General features: G+C 54.3%; 1 protein-coding gene across 1 annotated transcript; it reads right to left on the reverse strand.

Moving 5' to 3' along the window:
* Positions 1 to 34: 34 nt before the first annotated feature.
* On the reverse strand, positions 35 to 18,954 carry dgke (diacylglycerol kinase, epsilon). The gene is made up of 10 exons (XM_052033275.1): positions 18,208 to 18,954; positions 16,871 to 16,990; positions 14,703 to 14,846; positions 13,292 to 13,449; positions 8,511 to 8,559; positions 8,195 to 8,308; positions 6,475 to 6,546; positions 5,816 to 5,943; positions 4,896 to 5,007; positions 35 to 1,810 (listed from the first exon to the last, which is right to left on the reverse strand). The coding sequence occupies exons 1-10, from the start codon at positions 18,814 to 18,816 to the stop codon at positions 1,622 to 1,624; spliced, it is 1,695 nt and encodes a 564-aa protein (XP_051889235.1). The 5' UTR covers positions 18,817 to 18,954; the 3' UTR covers positions 35 to 1,621.
* Positions 18,955 to 21,507: the final 2,553 nt, after the last annotated feature.

Below are 21,507 nucleotides of genomic sequence, written 5' to 3' on the forward strand. Positions count from 1 at the left end.
TACATTTACCAGAAAGGGGACAAATAGAAACAGCAGAGTTTCTCCAAATTTATTTCACATTATTTAAATTACAGTTTGACCACAGAGCAAGTTCATCCAACCTTGCCATTCAGACAAATCACAACACTGCATTAAGGTCCTGTGTTACAGGAGTTGGGGTGTGAAACGTGGCCAGCATGTAAACATCACATTGACAGGACCCAGCCTGGCTGGTGAGTACTGGCTCACACAGAGCCCCTCTGGCACAGCAGCTCACCACTGGGTCAAACCGGAGCAACACAAGGGACAGTGTGGTATACAGAGCAACTCCTGGGATAGTAAGGGTAAAATGCATACTGGCCTTTACATTGGAGAAAGCAAATGTGGTCCACAGGAATGGCCCCAGGGCTCTGGTCACCTGTCACCCTACCCTCCTCACCACTCCAGTGATGAAAGCACAGGCTCGAGGAACAGCAGCCACCTCCACGTGCCTCAGCCGTGGGCACTGGTGTTTCTTTTGGCCCCTCTCCACTGCCAGGTCTTTGAATAATCAGACTTTCTGTAGCCTTGTTCTGTACCCATTTTGTCCATTCTTCTGCTACTTAAAACACATTTGCTTTCTCACTTTTCCAATGAAGGTTCCTCAGCCTGAACCATCACCTTTGGTTCTGCCCAAGCTCTGCTGGGTGGCTCCAGGGTTGCGTGATGTTGTTGAGGGTAAAGTACCAGCAGTGCCAGCCCACAGTCACTGGGCCACTGTCAGGCTGTATCCCACTCTGGGCTGCCATCCTGCTCTGCTCACGCTGGTCAGACCTGCCAGGTAAAGATGAACAAACGCCCCAGGAACAAACAGCTGTAAATAACATCACATTGACAGGACCCAGCCTGGGTGGAGAGGAGTGCTGGCTCATACGGAGCCCTCTGGCACAGCAGCTCACCACTGGGTCAAACCGGAGCTGAGGAACAACACAGGAAGCACAACGCTACACGAAAACATCCCAAATCAGCAACTTCAAACAACAGTGGAGACAGGAAGCAGCAGCCCAGCCCAGAGCTTACCAAGCTCACAGGGTCCAGGAGCAGTGATGAGGCAGGGAAAGGGTGGAAACTATGGGCACTCACTGAACTGTCAGACCTCAACACTGAGGCAGCGACTCTCTCTGCATAAAACTCCTCCCTCACACTGCCAGGGCATGCCTCAGACACTGGCACAGTGCCATCTTACCCAAACTTCTGGCCAGGGTCCATGCACTTTGCATTGCCAATCACGCACTGCAGGGGGTTTGTCCTGTCAGTGATTGGATGAAAGGCCATTTCCCAGGGAGGGCACTGTGAGCAGCAGGCCTGCATCAAATCCAAGGGCAGGGCTTTAGGGGATGTGGTGGGATAGCCTACCAGCACGTAGGGTCAGCACGCAAGGTCAGTGCGTGTTCCTCTCCATCCTCGGCCACAGGGATCAGCAGTCTCCCCCCTCACTCCAGAATGAGTTGGACATTCCAGTGCAGGAACCTCTGGAGTGAAAAGCTTTTTGTCTCTGTTGCAGGGAGCCTGTTCCCCTGGCAGAGGGTCCAGTAAAGTGCATCAATCTTGTCCCGGGCCCCAGTAACCAAGCAGCTGCCCTGGGTCCTGAGCCCAGCTGTCCTCAGCGCCGCTGCTGGGGCTCCTCACTCCCCCCATCAGCCTCTGGGTCACCCTGAGATCCATCGGGTGCTGAGGCCGGGGCTTGAACCATCAGTGCCTGCGTTTTGTGACTGATGAGCACCGTGCACGGCCCCTGGACCCAAGGCTCACCATCCACCTGCATCGGCATCATGGAACTCTTCAGCGTCAGCTGTGGGCGAAGGCAAGTCCGTCAGTCAGCCCACATCCCCACTGATCCCATCTCCCAACACTCGCTCTGTGCCTTCTCTGCCTTGGCAATCACATGCTGCTCCAGGCACTGTTGCACATCGGGAGAGTCTCTGCCTCCATGCCATGCGTTCCAGATTCCAATCCCCCTCACCCTCTGTCTGCTTTCTCGTTCCACACTATCTATTAATCTGTGCACCCCTCAGCTTCCACTCCAAAGTGAACAAACGCAGCATCTCCTCTGAACTGAGTCACCCCACCCAGGCACCATCCTGCTGAATCTGCTCTGAGATCCTCCATACAGTGCAGAGTCAGGGGAGACGTACAGGATGGAAACAGGTCCTTGAGTCCACATCCATCATCAGACACCCATTTCCACTAATCCTACACCACCCTGCCCACATTCCACCCCTCACCTACACACTAGGGACAATTTACAGCGGCCAATTAACCCACCAACTTGCAAGCCTTTGGGATCCAGAAAGAAACCGGAGCACCCGGGGGAAACCCATGTGGTCACAGGGAGAACGTGCAAACGCCACACAGACAGCATCTGATGTTGGGATTTAACCCAGGATGTGGAGCAGGCCTACCAGCTGTGTCACTGTACCACATAGAAATGATCACTTTGTAATTATGGTTATTTTAAAACAACAAACTAGTGGATGTTGCCTGTATGCACTTTAGTAAGGCCTTTGACAAGGTTCTGCGATGGCAGGCTGATCTGGGTTAGGGTGTATGGGATTCTAAGATCTTTATTAGTCACATGTACATCGAAACACACAGTGAAATGCACCTTTTGCGTAGTGATTTGGGGGGCAGCCCGCAAGTGTCGCCACGCTTCCAGCGCCAACATAGCATGCGCACAACTTCCTAACATGCATGTATTTGAAATGTGGGAGGAAACCAGAGCACCCGGAGGAAACCCACGCAGACGTGGGGAGAACGTACAAACTCCTTACGGACAGTGGCCCGATTTGAATCCTGGTCACTGGTGCTGTAATAGCATTACACTAACCGCTACACTACCGTGCCTGCCCTTCTGAGGGAGCTAGTGAGGTCGATTTGGAATTGGCTTGATATGAAGCAGAGGGCGATGGTTGAAGGTTGATTCTCCGACTGAAGGCCTGTGACTAGTGGGGTGCCCCAGGGGTCAGTGTTGGGACCTCTGTTATTCATTATATATGTAAATGATTTGGATATGAATGTACATGGCATGATTAGCAAGTTTGTTGATGATACTAAATTAGGGGGTCTTGTTGATAGTGAAGCAGGTTACAATGAATTGCAAAGAGATCTTGGTCAGTGAGGGAGATGGGCTGAGGAATAGCAAATGGATTTCAACTTAGTTAAGTGTGAGGTGTTGCATATTGGACATTCAAGTCAGGGTAGGACCTGTACAGTGAATGGCAGGGCACTGACAAGTGTTGTGGAACAGAGGGGCCTGGGAAAACAAGGGCAATGTTTGCTGAAAGTGGCCACACAAGTAAACAGGGTGGTGAAGAAGGCATTTAGCATGCTGGCCTTCAGTCAGGGCATCAAGTTTAGGAGTAGAGACATTGTGTTGCAGTTATATAAGTCGTTGGTGAGGCCGCACTTGGAGTATTGGGAACAGTTTTGTTCACCCTGTTATAGGAAAGACATTGTCAAGCTGGAAAGGGTGCAGAAGAGATTTACAAGGATGCTGTCTGGACTAGCAAGCCTGAGGTATAGGGAGATGCTGGCCACGCTGGATCTTTATTCCTTCGAGCATAGGAGAATGAGGGATGACCTCATAGGAGTTTATAAATTCATGAGGGGTATGGATAAGGTGAATGGTCATAGTCTATTCCCCAAGATGGGGAGTCCAAAACTAGAGGGAATGGATACAAGAAAAGAGGAGCAAGATTTAAAAGAGACCTGAGAGGTAATGTCTTTGCACAGAGGGTGGTGAGTACCTGGAATGAGCTGCCAGAGAAAGTGGTCGAGGCAGGTACAACTGCAACATTTAAGAGGCATTTGGATAGGTACATGAAGGGGAAGGGCTTGGAGGATTATTGGCTGAATGCGGGCAACTGGGACTAGCAGGGAGGATGCTGTGGTCGGCATGGATCAGTTGGGCCGAAGTGCCTGTTTCTGTGCTGTATTGCTCTACGACTCTAATATGGACCTAGGGATAAAGGCCAAAGTTAAAACAGAAAGAGGGTAGGTACAAAACCTCGTGACTGAGAGCATCCCTGCCCAACCAGTGTGCAGGGTGATTGTCTTCAGGTCAGGAATGCACACAACACTACAGCTTTATAAAGTTGTCTCATTCCCTTCCAGTTCTCCAACTAATGAAGCCACCTTCACCATCTTATTCACCTGTGCTGGCACTTTCAGGGCTTGCACATACACCCAGGTCCCTCTGTTCTTTAATACCCCCCAAGGCCCTACCATTCACTCTGTATGTCCTGACCTCATTACACCTCCCAAAGGCATCACCACACTTCCCAGGATTAAATTCCACCTGCCATTGCTCTGCCCTTCTGATCAATATCTTAATCACTATCACCACAATTTTGTATCATCTGCAAACCTACGAATCATACCTCCTACGTTCACGGCCAAGTCATCAAAGAACATGGAAACAAGCAGGAGCCCCAGCATTGATCTGTGTGGTCACAGACAGCCAATCGCCAAAGCCATCCCCCTCCAGTCCCATTACCAATTTGCCATCCTGCCTTGGATCCCAAGGGCCCAAACTTTTCGGTAAATCCTCACCGAGCTCCATGCAAATCACATCAACCATCTATTGGTCACATCAACCAAATTGGCCCGACAAGTTTGGGGGATTCCCTGGAAAACAAAAACTGCTCACCTCTGACCAACCATGGGATCGATCCTGACCCAAACCCCAAAATATAGGACCCTCACTACAACCAAATCCCAAAAATGGGAGCAATGGTCTGTGACTGACCCCTGCCAAAGGGAATCATCCCCCAAATCAGAGGACCGTATCTTTGCTCCTCATCGTCCACAGACACCTCTACACCAATTCTCCGACCATGCTCCCACAAACATTCACACCCCCGGGAGCACAGACTTACCCTGACAGTGTGGGCCTGTCCCAGGCGTATGGGGCTGGCCAATCCGACGTGGATCTGAGCGCAGTGGAAGGAACCATACACACCGACCACTTCCAATAGACCGTCATTGTGGCTGCAGGAACAGACCCCAGGGTACAATTACTGGAGAGTCAGACACTGCACTGGTCCGTGTGATCCCCGCACACCCCCCTCATGGCCCCACACTCCCATCTAATGCCATGTAAACACGTCACACTGCACTGCAACCTTCACTACAGTGGTGGCACCAAGGCTATCCGGGGTGTTCACACACCTCCCTTCACCCCAGTGGCGACCCTCCCCCAAAGTGGCAACACAAGGGATAGGGTGGGAAAGGTGGGGTACAGCAGCTCGCCTTCATCAGTCCAGGTGCTGAGTGTAACACTCAGGAAGTCACGTTGCAGCTGTATAAAACTTTGGTCGGGCCACATTTGGAGTATTGTGTGCAGTTCTGGTCGCCCCATTACAGGAAGGGTGTGGAGGCTTTGGAGAGGGTGCAGAAGAGGTTCACTGGGATTGTTTTCTCTGGAGCGTTGGAGGCTGAAGGGAAAGCCGATAGAGATTTATACGATCATGAGAGGCATAGATAGGGTAGGAATGTTGCATTGAATGAGTGAGATGTGCATGGCAAGTTTGTTTTTTTTAAAAACACAGAGTGGTGGATGCCTGGAACAGGCTGCTGGTGGTGGTGGTGGAAGCAGATACGATAGTGGTGTTTAAGAGGCTTTTATATAAACACATGAATGTGCAGGGAATGGAGGGAAATGGATCATGTGCAGGCAGAAAGGATGAGTTTAATTTGGCATCGTGTACCTGTGCTGTACTGTTGTATGTCCTCTCCCCAACCCACCCACCCCCTTACACCCCAACCCTGGGCTCCTGCTCCCAGTGCGTGGCCTTACCTGGCTGGGGGACATGGTTCACTGCCAGTCCCGTCCCACAGTCGACAGCCTCCGCCCCAGTAAGCGATATTCAGGACAATGACTCCCTCCAGCTTGGGGAGTGGAACCCACTCACCATCCAACTCCACCTTGGGAGGAACAGAGCAGAGAGTGAGGGGAGGCAAAGGCTCTGGGGAAGGAAGTGGGCAGGAAAACCATGGCAGGGAGCAGACAGGCTGCACAAGTGGAAGCAGTTCCATCAGATCAGGAGGGTCCTCGCTTCACACCCAATGACGTGCTTAGTCACTGCAGGGGGCAGGGCAGCTAGCATGTGAATAGAAAGTTCCCACAGGGCGGGCAGGGATGACGTGATAGCAGCAGCAAGAAGGGTGGATGCTGAAGGCATCACCTTCAGCCATTGCTCTCCTGCCCATGACACCGGTCACTCTTTCTGTGGACGCCGCTCACCACGTGCCAGGCCTGTTGGGGGGGGGGGGGGGGGGGAACAACACAGTGACCGAAGGGGGAATTGAGCACCCAGGTGGGGTTGGAGCGCGAGACCACTGAGACACGGACACGGTGAATCTCCTGATGTACAGGGCTCAGGTGAGACAGAGATGAGAAGCTGAGGGTAACACCACCGGGAGCAGGGCCCGTGTGACGAGGAGCAGGGAGCTCACCTCAATCTTCTTGTCCAGGTCCTTGCACGTCTGAACCAGACAGTCTCTGGTCCCGTAGAAGAAGTAAACAGCCTTCACAAAACACAAGCACAACATCATTGGCACCAGCCATCCTTCGGAGAGCTTTAGAGCACAACCCCCTCCAGCAGCTCAGCAGAGAGACACATCACAACTCCATCTTCACTGCAGTCCAGCCCAAACCCAGGTGTTTGCAACAGGACCAGCACAGGTTAGATACAGAGTAAAGCTCCCAGCACACATCCTCCACATGGATCAATTGGGAGAAATGTTCCCGACTACTCGTAGTCAGTGGCGGGTGGACTCCTTGCTGGAGGAGATGAGACTGTGTGGAGCACCACGCACCTCCTCTCTGAGGGAGTCTACCTCATCCCCACAGAGGAAGTCTGACCAGTAAACTGGCAGGAGCTGGAGGTGAAGGTCACCACCCGCCCAGGGTGCTGGACAGGACTTCTCCAAGTACGGGGACCGAGTCCTGGTCACAAACTAACTGGTGACCTCCACACTATGGGATGGGTTGGTCGCTGTGGTCCCACCCCTGCCTTTGCTGCTGAGATCCAGGAGCTGGCGGGTTTCTTCTGGGGCAGGGGGAAGCCCGGGGTCTGTGCCCCAGTCCAGAGTCTCCTGATTGAGCGGTCAGTCACTGATGTGTGTCCAAACCCCGCGGTGACTCCGCACCCTTGGACCCTGTACACCAAGCATCCTCCCGGGTGACCTGTGCTGTGATGTATTTTTCCCGCCAGGGCACTGCCTTCAGGACACACAGCTCCCAGCGGCGAGCATCAGCCACGCTGCTCTGCGGGAGCTGGCCTGTCTTCTACCGGGACCTTATCAGAGCCTGGGACACAGTCATCCCCAGTCAGAGCACTCCCCGCCGGCAGAGAGAGGGGCTCTGGCTGTGGGACAAAGGACAGACTGGATGGTGGAGGAGCGAGTTTCTGGTCACTGGGGTTTGAGGCCAAAGGCTCCAGCCATCCTGTCACAGGGCTTGTGTGTGTGGGACAATCCCAACTGGGCTGACCACTGCTTGGCCAGAATTGGTCATCGGACCCAAGCACTGAAAACCTCCTCTAGAGCTGGTCCCACGTAACGCTGTCTCTCTGAAATGCCCCGAGTCATTCACACCGCACGGTGTCCTGGACAGGCCGCTCCTCTACACCCTCGTCTGCCACCCGGACATGCCATGGCGGCCTGTTCCGTCACCTGGCAGTGAGGGGAGGTGTCTCTGTACAGGAGTCCTCCCCCTTGCACTAGGAACCTGGGGTGGAGGGTGTTGCACAGAGCGGTGCTGTCGGACAGGTTACGTTGGTTCAGGGACCCAGCTGCCTGCACTTCTCTGGTGGGGAGGAGTCCGTGTACCACGGAGTGGGAGAGGTTGAGTAGTCGAAGTGTCAGCCCCACTCTCCTGACCCTTGGGCCCCCGCTGTGGAGGGGGTGGGGAAGAATCAGTGGGGGGACCTCCGCGGCCAGGCCGAGGTGGCCATTCGCGGACCAGGCAGCGGGCAGTTGGGGGGCCTGCCCAAAGTGACCTGCTGCTCCTGTTCCAAGGAGGGAGTGCGCAGTGGCTGCTGAAGGGGGCAGGCTACGTGCGAGATGAGTGCAGCAGCCTCGGCACAGAGCCATCACCCTCCCTGCTCCAGCCCAGCCCTGCCGTGGTGCCCCGTGAGGAGGGAGCTCCCCCCACCCCAACCCACTCACCCACCTTGTTAATAATCCTGCTGGAGAACAGGAAGGGACTTTGCTGCCGGCACTCGTGGAAGTTCAAGGCCATGAGGGCGTCGGGTCCGATGGAGAAATAATTGTTCATGGAGAAGACCTGGGAGAGAAAAGGGAACAGATGTAGCTCGGTGGGGGGGGGGGGGGGAGGAGGGGAGGGGCAGAGCATTCCATCACAGGACACGGAGATGAGGTGCAGGGGCGAGGGGAAGGATTGTGGGGAGGTGGGTCAGCTGTGGGGGTGGGGGATGGGGTGGCTGTGGTGAGGGTTCGGGGGAGAGTCCAGTGGGGGCTGCCATTACCTTGGGTCGATGGAAACTGTAGAATCCTTTGGTGAGCCACACTCTCCACCTGTGGGACGGGAAGGACGGGGTGAGCTGGTGACCGAGGTCCCGGATTTGCCCCCCACCCCTACCGGACAGTCCCCCAGTACAGAGCCCCACCACCCACCCCTGGGACTGAGACCCTGGCTGCCGTTGGGACAGTGTCCTGATGCAGCCTGACAAAGTCACACTTGCCACATGCATGTCAGTACTGCTCACAGCAGGTCCCAGCACCAAGCCGTGGTACACCACCAGTCACAGGCGTCCAGTCACACACCCCACTACTATCTCCCACCGTGGTACACCACCAGTCACAGGCGTCCAGTCACACACCCCACTACCATCTCCCACCGTGGTACACCGCCAGTCACAGGCGTCCAGTCACACACCCCACTACCATCTCCCACCGTGGTACACCGCCAGTCACAGGCGTCCAGTCACACACCCCACTACCATCTCCCACCGTGGTACACGCCAGTCACAGGCGTCCAGTCACACACCCCACTACCATCTCCCACCGTGGTACACCACCAGTCACAGGCGTCCAGTCACACACCCCACTACCATCTCCCACCGTGGTACACCGCCAGTCACAGGCGTCCAGTCACACACCCCACTACCATCTCCCACCGTGGTATACCACCAGTCACAGGCGTCCAGTCACACACCCCACTACCATCTCCCACCGTGGTACACCGCCAGTCACAGGTGTCCAGTCACACACCCCACTACCATCTCCCACCGTGGTATACCACCAGTCACAGGCGTCCAGTCACACACCCCACTACCATCTCCCACCGTGGTACACCGCCAGTCACAGGTGTCCAGTCACACACCCCTTCACCATCTCCCTCTCCTATCCCCCAAACCAATGCTGGATTCAATTACCAACTTGCCCTGGATCCCATGGCCCTAACCTTTCAGAGTGTTCTCCCACATGGAGCCTTGTCCAAGGTGTTACTGGTCCATGTGAACCACAACCACACTTCCCCCGAAACATTTTGTCACGTCTTTGAAGAATTCACTTTGTTCAGACAGGACCTGCCACCTAACAAAGCCATGCGGCCCCTTTGTGATCACTCTCTGCATTTCCACGTGTAGAGTAATCCTGTCCCTCGGTTTTTCCCAGTAACCACCCCACAAACAACAGCCTGTAATTACCCTGCCGCCCTCGGAGCGAGGGAGCACACCTGCCGCCCTCCTGGCACCTGGCCAGCAAAGATTCAGAAATGTAGCAGGGTTCCAGAATCTCCCACCTTGTTCCCATAGCAGGTGGAATACATCTCATCAGGTCCTGGGGATTTAGCACTACAGCACATAAAAAAGGCCCTTCAGCCCATCTAGTCCATGCCGACCTGATCTACCTAGTCCCATCTACCTGCACCCGGACCGTATCCCTCCAAACCCCTCCCATCCATGTACCTATCCAGACCCCTCAATCTCAGACTCCCCTTAAATATTTCACCTTTCACCCTAACCTATGACCACTAGTTCTAGTCTCACCCAACCCGAGGAGGAAAAGCCTGCATGCAGTCACCCTATCTATACCCCCTCATAATTTTGTATACCTTTATAAGATCTCCCCGATTCTCCTGCGCTCCAGGGAATAAAGTCCTAACCTATTCAACCTTTCCCTATGACTCAGGTTCTCAAGTCCCAGCAACATCCTTGTAAATTTTCTCTGCACTCTTTCAAGTTCATTGATAGCTTTCCTGTAGGTACAGTAGGTGACCAGAACTGCACACATACTAAATTCAGCCTCACCAACAACTTCTACAATTTCAACATAACATCCCAACTCTTGTATTCAGTGCCCTGATTTATGAAGGCTAATGTGCCAAAAGCTCTCTTTACGACCCTAGCTACCTGTGATGCCACTTTCAAGGAACTACAGATCTGTGTTCCCAGGTCCCTTTGTTCTACCGCACACCTCACAGCCCTACCATTCACTGTGTAAATCTTACCCTGGTTTGTCCTCCCAAAGTGCATCACCTCACACTTGTCTGCATTAAATTCCATCTGCCATTTTTCAGCCCATTTTCCCAGCTGGTCCAGATCACGCTGCAAGCTTTGATAGCCGTCCTCGCTGTCCACTGCACCCCCCAATCTTGGTGTCATCCACAAATTTGCTGATCCAGTTTACCATATTATCATCTAAATCAATATAGATGATAAACAACAATGGACCCAACACCGATCCCTGCAGCACACCGCTAGTCACAGGCCTCCAGTCAGAGAGTCAACCATCTACTGCCACTCTCTGGCTTCTCCTGCTGAGCCAATGTTGAATCCATTTGGCTACTTCAGCCTGAATGCCAAGTGACTTCACCTTCTGGAGCAGCCTCCCATGCAGGACTTTGTCAAAGGCCTTGCTAAAGTCCATGTAGACAACGTCCACCGCCTTTCCCTCATCGACCTTCTTGGTAACCTCCTCGAAGAACTCAATAAGATTGGTTAGACATGACCTACCACACACAAAGCCATGTTGACCATCCCTAATCAGGCCCTGTCTATCCAAATACTTACCCTGTCCCTCAGAATACCTTCCAATAATTTATCCATGACTGACGTCAGGCTCACAGACCTATAATTTCCCAGCTTATTCTTAGATCCTTTCTTGACAAACAGAACAACATTAACTATCCTCCAGTCCTCTGATACCTCACCCATGGCTAAGGACGGTTTAAATATATCTGCCAGGATCCCTGCAATTTTGGCACTAGTCTCCCACAGGGCCTGAGGGGACACCTCATCAGGCCCTGGGGATTTATCCACCTTCATTCGCCTCAAGACAGCCAGCACCTCCTCTTCCGTAATCCAGATATGGTCCATGACCTCACTACTCTTTTGCCTCAATTCTATAGTCCGTGTCTCCAGAGTAAACACAGATGCAAAAATTCCATTTAAGATCTTCCCCATCCCTTCTGGCTCCATGCATAGATGACCATGCTGATCTTCAAGAGGAACAATTTTGACCCTTGCTACCCTTTTGCTCTTAATGTAGCTGTAGAAACCCTTGGGACTCTCTCACCCTGTCTGCCAGAGCAACCTCATGTCCTCTTTCAGCCCTCCTGATTTCTCTCTCAAGTGTCCTCTTGCATTTCTTATACTCTTCAAGTGCCTCATTTGATCCTAAGTGCCTGTACCTGATATACACCACCTTTTTCTTTGCCAGGGCCTCAATATCCCTCAATAACCAAGGTTCCCTAAACCTGTCAGCCTTGCCTTTTATCTGAACAGGAACATGCAGATTCTGTATTGTCAGTATTTAGCTTCTGAAAGCCTCGCACTTACCAAGCATCTCTTTGCAGGAAAACAGCCTATCCCAATCCACGCCCGCCAGATCCCTTCTGATGCCATCGAAATTGGCCTTGCTCCAATTCAGAATCACAACCCTAGGACCAGTCCTATCCTCCATGGATTTATAATCACTAGGTCCAAAGTGTTCCCCTACACACACTTGTCACCTGCCCTGTCTTGTTCCCTAAGAGGAGATCCAGTATTGTGCTCTCTCTAGCTGGGACCTCTACATATTGGTTGAGGAAACTTTCCTGAACATACTTGACAAATTCTACCCCATCCAATCCCTTCACAGTACTGGGAGTCCCAGTCAATATGTGGCAAGTTAAAATCACCTACTACACAACCTTATTTTTCTTGCAATTGTATGCTATCTTTCTACAAAATTGTTCCTCTAAATCGCACTGACTATTGAGAGGTCTAACATAGTCCCATTAACGTGGTCGTCCCTTTCTTATTCCTCAGTTCCACCCATATTGCCTCAGTAGACGAGCCCTCCAGTATGTCCTCTCTGAGTACTGCTGCGACATCTTCCCTGATGAGTAATGCCAGCCCTCCCCCTCTATCATGTCTAAAACATCAGAACACTGAGCTGCCAGTCCTGCCCCTCCTGCAACCAAGTCTCAATAATGGCCACAACAGCATAATTCACATGCTGATCCATGTTCTCTCATCTGCCTTACGTACAATTTATCCACCTGGGTGCCCCCAAAGACATCTGACACCACCTTTTTAATGGTAACAGCTCTAGAATTTCTAGAATGTGTTCTAGACTCAATGACTCCAATTTCACTCTGGAATTCTCCTCAGTGAATGCAGGTGACAAGTTTTCATTTACGACCCACCCATTTGGTCCGGTGCCACACACAGATTGCCCCTTCGGTCCCTGCTCTTTCCCTAATTACCCTCTTATGTTCGTAGGGACTGTGAGCAGCACCACTGATCTACAACTCTGCAGTGGGACGGTGGAGATGGTCAGTTAGGCACAAGGGAGAACAATGTGCTGGGGCAGAGTGGGGATGGGGTGACAGAGAGCCAGCAGGGATTTGATGGGCCAACTGGCTATTTCCTGTGCCATTACCACTTGTGCAGAAACTGGATGCAGTGTGCACCATCTACAAAACACTCTGCAGTTACTCGCTACACCAACAGTGAACTCGCCACATCTCCCAGCGAGAACACTCCCGCGATCACGGGCATCCTTCCTGCAGCTTGCAGACCAGACCCAGATGTAGATATGAAGTGCTTGCTGGACCCATTTATCCATTTGCTGCGATGTGTGTACAAGGGCACACAGTCCCCTTTGCTTTCCCATTCTGTCTCCCAGTGTCACTGGAACTCCGTCCCCAATGACACTTTTGCCAGGATGGTGGTGGTTCGAGGCAGTTCCTCACCACCTCCGGACAGCGAGGCACACTGGTCATGCCAACATCTCACAGAAACACTGCCCTTTGACTCACCGATCCAGCTTCACAGTCTCTCCCTCCAGAACCTGGCGTAAGATCCCTTCCGCTGTTGCATCACCAGCGTAACCAGCGCCCCAGCCAAGCGTGCGAGAGAGGTCGTTCCCAGTGCCCAGAGGCAGAATGGCCACACGTGGAATGTACTGCTCCTGTCTCTGCACAGGGTCAGCCATCAGTCATCACATCAGCAGACAGTTTCAAACACAGTGCTGGACAGCCCTTCATTCAGTCTCTGTAACCCACATCTTTAAATTGCATCCCCTTCCCTGTGCTGCCTCGCTCTCTCTACAACTTTCTGTAAACCTTTCTTGGGGGGGGGAGCAACACACACACACACACGCGGGGGGGGGGGGGGGGGTGCTCCTCAAAGGCTGAGCCTCAGCCCAAGATGCCCATGGCCCCAGGCACAAGGCGTCCTTGGAAGCTAAGCAGGCAGTCGGATCCCTCCACAGCCCCGCTGGCCCTGTGAATGGCCACCTCAGTCAAGCGCAGGAGCAGAGGGTGAGGAAGTCCCCGACCCACTCCCTCCCTCCACATCAGGAGCTTGGGGCTGAAGAGCAACCAAAACATCAGTGTCTGTCCCGATGGGCAAGGGGCTGAGACCCTGGGTGTGTGCCCACACAGAGCTCAGTGTATGCAGATCCTCACCACCTACTGAAACCGTGAGGATCCACAGGAGTGACTGCTCCCTGAGGGTGGAGTGAGTCAGCACCAGGAGCCGTGCCCACCCCGCTGAAGACCAGGATGAGGGAGGGGGATGAATGGGTGGGGAAGGGAGATGCCCAGTGGCTCCAGTGTCCCACAGGCTGGGAGAGGTGCCTTCACCTTGCAGTTCCAGCAGATCTGTGCCGGGCCCCGCCCGCGGTGGGAGAGAGCTGACATGCAAGTACTCCACCCCAATCCAGGGTTTCAGCTTGCGAAAGCTGTCCTCCTTGCACAGGCTGCAGCCCCACAACGCAATCAATGAGCTTCCTTCCAACTAAATATCATGCCCTCCTCTTCCCTACCAGAGGTTGGGGGGAAGCAGCTGTCCCTGGTTGTCCCAGCTCCCCTCACCTCCACCCAGTGGTTCCCAGAGCTGCAGCAGCTCCCACATAATTTCTGATGTCCCCACCCTCGAAGTGTGAGATGGGACGATGGGGAGGGAGCTTCACCCTGTGTCTGATGGGACGGTGCGGAGGGAGCTTCACCCTGTGTCTGACCCCGGGAGTGTGTGACGGGACGGTGCGGAGGGAGCTTCACCCTGTGTCTGACCCCGGGAGTGTGTGACGGGACGGTGCGGAGGGAGCTTCACCCTGTGTCTGACCCCGGGAGTGTGTGATGGGATAACGGGGAGGGAGCCTCACCCTGTATCTGACCCTGGGAGTGTGTGACAGGACGGTGCGGAGGGAGCTTCACTCTAACACACCTTGTATTTCATCTCATCAATGGCGTCCAAGACCCAGCCCACAGTTCCATCACCACCACACACTAGCACACACGCAGAGTGGCTGGGGAGGAGGGTGCAGAGCTGCAGAGCCTTGTACGGAGTCACAGTTCCAAGATCAACCACCTACGGAAGAGAAATCAGTCTTCAGCACAAAGTGATGGCACTGCACAGATCTAACCACACGCCCAAATTGCTCGCAGAGCTGGGGCGCTGGGCAACACAGACGGCAGCCGGTGGTGGCACCAACACAGGGAATCACACTGACACCAGTCGTCAGCCCTCTCTTCACACCCACCAGACACTGTACGGAAGGAAGGAGAGGGGGGCTCCCCACAGAGGAAGGGAGGGAGCTAGCTAGCTACCCTGTGGGTGGGTGGGAGGGGGCTCCCCGAGGGAGGGGAGGGGACTTCCCAGGGGAGGGGAGGGATGCCACACCCACTGACAAACAGTGGTGACTGTAAAGGATGCCACTGGTGTGACTTTCAGTCTTGCAGCCGTCATCAGGTCCTCGTCCTGTTCAACCCACCCACCCGTGAGTCACGGAGTCCAAGTTGTGCAGTGCAGAAACAGGCCCTTCGGCCCAACTCATCCATGCTGACCGTGATACCTGGCTACACCAGTATCCCTTTCCCATCCAGGTACCTGTCCAAAAACACTCATCTGATCTGCCTCCAGCTTGTTCCATATCCACCCTCTGTGTGAAAAACCTGCCCCTCAGGTCACCTTTAAATTCCTCCCCTCACCTTAACCCTGTGCCCCCTGGTTCTAGACTGCCCCACTCTGGGAGAAAGACTGTATATCCTTTCTGTGCCCCTCATGACCTTATGGTGTTTGAGAAGGTCCCTCATTCCAGTGAGAACAAATCTCAGCCTGTCCAGCGTCTCCTTGTAACCACAGCCCTCTGTTCCTGGAAACACCCGCTGCACGCTCTCTGTTGTTACCACATCCTTCCTGTAGTGTGGCAACCAGAACTGTACGCAGACGTGCCAAGTGCCTTCTCCACCTTTCCTTCTCTGCTTTGACTCTCACCAACTTTTACCGATGCACCATAGAAAGCATCCTGTCTGGATACATCACAGCTTGGTACGGCAACTGCTCTGCCCAGGACTGCAAGCTGCAGAGTTGTGGACACAGCCCAGCGCATCACGGACACCAGCCTCCCCTCCTTGGACTCTGCCTTTACCTCTCATTGTCTTGGTGAAGCAGCCAGCATAATCAAAGACCCCACCCCCCCGGGACATTCTCTCTTCTCTCCTCTTCCATCGGGTAGAAGATACAGGTGCCTGAGGGCACGTACCACCAGACTTAAGGACAGCTTCTACCCCAGAGTGATAAGACTATTGAACGGTTCCCTTATACAATGAGACAGACTATGACCTAATGATCTACCTTGTTGTGACCTTGCACCTTATTGCACTGCACTTTCTCTGTAGCTGTGACACTTTACTCTGTACTCTTATTGTTTTTACCTGTACTACCTCAATGCACTCTGTACTAACACAATGTAACTGCACTGGTAATGAATTGACCTGTATGATCGGTTTGTAAGACAAGTTTTTCACTGTACCTCAGTACAAGTTACAATAATAAACCAATACCAACCCTATCCACCTGTGGCGCCATTTTTCGGGAAAAGATGAACTTGGACTCCAGGGTCTCAGCACATGGACAGTCCAAGGTCCATGCCATTTACTGTACATGACCTGCCAGTATGACTTCCCACAATGGATCACCTCGCACTGGTCTGGATTAAATTCCATCTGCCACCTCCTCACCCAACTCCTGCAGCTGATCTATGCCCCACTGTAACCTTAGGACAATCTTTCTCACTATCCACAACTCCACCCAGTTCTGTGCGTCAGCAAACTTACTAATCAGACCACCCACGTTCTCATCCAAGTCAGTTATACATATGACAAACGAAGGTCCCAGCACTGACCCCTGCAGTACCCCATCACCGGTTTGGGGTGTGTGTTACCGAGGAGCACCGAGGTTCAGGGACGTTCCCAGTTCGGGGTGTGTTACCGAGGAGCACCGAGGTTCAGGGACGTTCCCAGTTCGGGGTGTGTTACCGAGGAGCAACGAGGTTCAGGGACGTTCCCAGTTCGGGGTGTGTTACCGAGGAACACCGAGGTTCGGGACATTACCTGAACAGGGTTAAGAATGCTGCGGAATTCACCCATCAGACTCTGAGCCATGTTGTTCCCACTACGACTGTTCCCGAGGACCAGCACTGGGCACCAGTTCTCTGCACACATGTAGGTGTACTGCAAGGGATGGGGAAACAAAGAATATTAAACATGGGACCACGAAATGCGCAGAGTGCCTGGCGCATAGGCTGCAGTGAGAACCCAATCTAGAGACCTGCAGGAACTGTGCATCAGTGGAGCTCACAATATACAGACCTGGGGCTTGTGCAGAACTTGCAGTCAGGAACTGCAGGACAAACTGTTCAATAGACACAGATCAGAAGGAAATTCCCATCAATGAAACCTTCCCACGTTCCTACGCTTACCCTTTATTCACCCCGCCATGCTGTTTACTTTCCAGCAAATTTCCTCCATGCCAAATCATAGCCCCGAATAGGAGCAGCAACTTTCCACCCCGGGAGGGGGGCAGGGTGTGGGGAGAAGGTGCCGAGTACCCTTACCCTCCATCACTCCCAGTGCCAAAAAACGAGGGAAATAAACTGTCGGATTCATTAATGCACAGGCCAAAGGAACACCAAACGGGGTCCAACCCAGAGAGTGCGAGGAGATGGGTTTGGGGAGGGAATAAATGGGGAAGTGAGAGGTGTTGAGGAACGGAGGGAGCTTGGAGACCACATCTGAGGGTTCTGGCCACGGGAACGGTTCCATCGGTTGGCTGAAGAGGCAGGACAGGTGAGCCGGACGAAGGCACAGACTGCACGGAGCCACGGGACAGAAGCAGCCGGTCTGGGCTGTGGGGGCTTCGTGGGAAGAAAACGGCCAAGAAGAGATTTAATTAAAATACATTAAATTATGACAGGGTTCGATGGGTAAACAACGGACGTACTGCCTGAGCAGAGGGATCAGTAACGAGGGAGAACCGTTCAAGGAGAGTTGAGGAAATATTTTTCTCCACAGCACAGAACACCAGTGCAGATCTCCACCACACACCCCTCACCCTACCTATCGCCCCCACCACACCAGTGCCCCAACCGTACCCATCCCCACCCTCGAGGCTTCACCAGCTCCTCACTACACCCCCACCCCCATCGCTCCCCCCTCCCCACACCCGGCACCCGTCGACCCCCCCCCCACACCCGGCACCCATCACCGCCCCCCCCACCCGTTGTCCCCCCTCCCCCTACACCCCACACCCGTCGCCCCCCACCCCCTTCCCACACCCGGCACCCGTCGCCCCCCCCCCACACACCCCGGCACCCGTCGCCCCCCCCCCCACACACCCGGCACCCCCCCCACACACACCCGGCACCCCCCCCCCCCACACCCCACCATACCTGCGCCGGGTCGCTGGGCTCCCGGGACCTGCGGCTCACCGAGTGCAGGTACTGCGGGGGGACGACGGCCCGGGGCAGCGGCCCGAGGGGGCAGGCGGGGGGGACCCGGGCCAGGCAGCCGTCGTGGGCCACCTGCTGGCACCAGACGCAGCGCTGGTCGCAGAGGCGCGGCCGGGAGCCGCACTGCAGGCCGCAGACGGCGCAGCGGTTGCAGAGCGGCAGGTTGCCGCGGAGCCAGTGGTGCCGGGCCGGGCCGCGGGCCGCGCTCAGCGGCTGTTTGCAGCGCAGCCGCCGCTCGGCCGCCGCCTCGCAGGCCGGGTGCACGCAGGCCCCGCAGCCGTCGCAGTAGCTGCCCCGCAGCGCGGCCTGGCCGCACTCGCTGCAGTAGGTGGGCCGGCCGAACAGGTCCGAGTCCAGCCAGCGGTGTCGGCCCGGGCCCCCGGCCCGCGCCCGCTCCCGGGCCCGCCGCCCGCCGCACCACCAGGTCAGCAGCACCGGCAGCAGCACGGCGGCGGCCGTCAGCAGCGCCAGGCGGCCCGCACCCCAGCCCCAGGCCCCGGGGCCCGGGCCCACCTCCGCCCCGCCGCCCTCACCCATCCCGCCGCCCATCAGCCCCGGGGCCCCGGGCGGCCGCAGCGGCCGCCACTCAGCGGGGCCGCGCCGGCGGGAACGCGCTCCGCCGGCTCCAGAGCGAGCGGGAAGCGGGAACGCGCCTGAAGGCGCGCCATTGAAGCCGCAACTGACGCGGGGGGCGGGGCCACCTCAGGGGGCGGGGCCTGTGCACCAGGCACGGACGTGGAGCCCGTTCTGCCGACGCCCGGAGCCCGCGGCTGGGACCCTGGTCACCCCCTCCCTCCACCGACCGACCTGTCAGTCCGCCACCTTCTCCATTGCTGCAGGGAGAACAATCACAAACCGGCAGAACATCTCCACATCTCCTGCTTGGACAACCCAAGGACCATTGAACCCACTGCCCAGGTTCCCCTCCCAGACTCTCATCTGACACCTCGGTCTCTTTTCCCTTTGTTCACTCTTCCCCCTCCCCACTGACAGTCGATGCTCAACAGCGGCCACACATTACTTGACCATGAGGACTCACCATTCCAGGGGCTGGTGGTGTATTGTGGAGGGCTGTGGCTGTCACGTGACAGCACTGTCCATTACCTGGTCGAAAGACACACCACTGTCATTCAAGGTTTGGCTCCATCCCACCCATCAGTGCATACCTGACCCTTGGCCCCTTTAAACACCTTTGTACTTGGCCTCAGGTCATTGGCCTTTTGTGATCGATTAGCCCCTGCTGGTACCGGGCCATTGGCCTTTTTGAACTACCCGGGCTGGACACCCCCCAGCCCTCCAGCACTATAAAGAGAGCTACATGTGCCTGGTTCTCTCTCTTCGTGAAATGATGCTGGAGAGACCACTGGTAAGGTGTGCACTTCAACAGGTTAGGAGTGTTTTAAGCTAGTATTCCTGGCAGTAGAGTCATGCCTGCAACTGAGTCAAGGGGTGGCAGGTATTGTATTGCTTTTCCTTGATGGTTTGTACCCAGTTCGTTGTGTGCGTGTGTGTATTTTACCCTTGTGATTTTCCCACACTTGCTATCACCGCTGCGCATGTGTGTGTGTTGCTCCCTCAGAGGGTCATTGAGTTGTACAACATGGAAGCAGGCCCCTCAGCCCACCACGTCCCTGCCAATCATTTTTTCCATCTACACTAATCCCATATGCCCACACTAGGTCCCTTTCCTTCTGTGCCTCACCTACTTAAGTGTCTGTCCAAGTACCTCTTAAACATGGTACGTGTCTGATTCCACACCTCCTCTGGCAGTGTGTTCCAGATTTCAAGCACTGTGTAAAGAAAAACTTACCCCTCAGATCCCCTTTATCATAGAACCATAGAACAGTACAGCACAATACAGGCCCTTCAGCCCGCAATGTTGTGCTGACCTTTAAACTTTGCCTAAGACTATCTAAGCCCCTTCCTTCCACATATCCCTCTATTTTAAATTCCTCCATATGCTTATACTCTTGAATTTGACCAATGTACCTGCCCCCACCACTGCCCCAGGCAGCGCATTCCATGCCCCAACCACTCTCTGGGTAAAAAACCTCCCTCTGATATCACCCTTGATATTCCCACCTATTACTTTAAAGCCACGCCCTCTTGTATTGAGCACTGGTGCCCTGGGAAAGAGGTGCTGGCTGTCCACTCTATCCTCTCAATATTTTGTACACCTCTATCATGTCTCCCCTCATCCTCCTTCTCTCCAAAGGGTAAAGCCCTTGCTCCCTTAGTCTCTCCTCATAATGCATACTCTCTAAACCAGGCAGCATCCTGGTAAATCTCCTCTGCTCCCTTTCCAATGCTTCCACATCCTTCCAATAATGAGGTGACCAGAACAGGACACAGTACTCTAAGTGTGGTCTAACCAGAGTTTTGTAGAGCTGCATCATTACCTCACGGCTCTTAAACTCGATCCCACGACTAATGAATGCTAACATCCCATAAGCTTTCTTAACTACCCTGTCCACCTGTGAGGCAACCTTCAGGGATCTGTGGACATGAACCCCTAGATCCCTCTGTTCCTCTACACTACCCAGAATCCTGCCATTAACTTTGTATTCTGCCTTGGAGTTTGTCCTTCCAAAGTGTACCACCTCACACTTCTCCAGATTGAACTCCATCTGCCACTTCTCAGCCCAGCTTTGCATCCTATCAATGTCCCTCTGCAATCTTCGACAATCCTCCACACTATCCACAACACCACCAACCTTTGTGTTGTCTGCAAACTTACCAACCCACCCTTCTACCCCCTCATCCAAGTCATTAATAAAAATCACGAAAAGCAGAGGTCCCAGAACCGATCCTCTTGGGACGCCACTAGTCACAGCCCTCCAATCTGAATGCACTCCCTCCACCACAACCCTCTGCTTTCTACAGGCAAGCCACTTCTGAACCCACACGGCCAAGCCTCCCTGGATCCCATGCCCTCTGACCTTCTGAAGAAGCCTACCATGTGGAACCTTGTCAAACGCCTTACTAAAATCCATGTAGACCACATCAACTGCACTACCCTCATCAATCTGTCTGGTCACCTCCTCAAAGAACCCTATCAGGCTAGTGAGACATCTCCCTCTCACCATAAACCCAAGCTCTCTAGTTTTTGACACCCCTGCTACACCTACTCTACTTGTGCCTCCTGTAATTTTATATACCTATATCAGTCACCACTCAGCCTCATAGTCATAGAGCAATACAGCATGGATACAGGTCCTTGGGCCCAACCAGTCCATGCCA

This window comes from Pristis pectinata, chromosome 18 (genome assembly GCF_009764475.1).
Source record: "Pristis pectinata isolate sPriPec2 chromosome 18, sPriPec2.1.pri, whole genome shotgun sequence".
NCBI classification, from domain to species: domain Eukaryota; kingdom Metazoa; phylum Chordata; class Chondrichthyes; order Rhinopristiformes; family Pristidae; genus Pristis; species Pristis pectinata.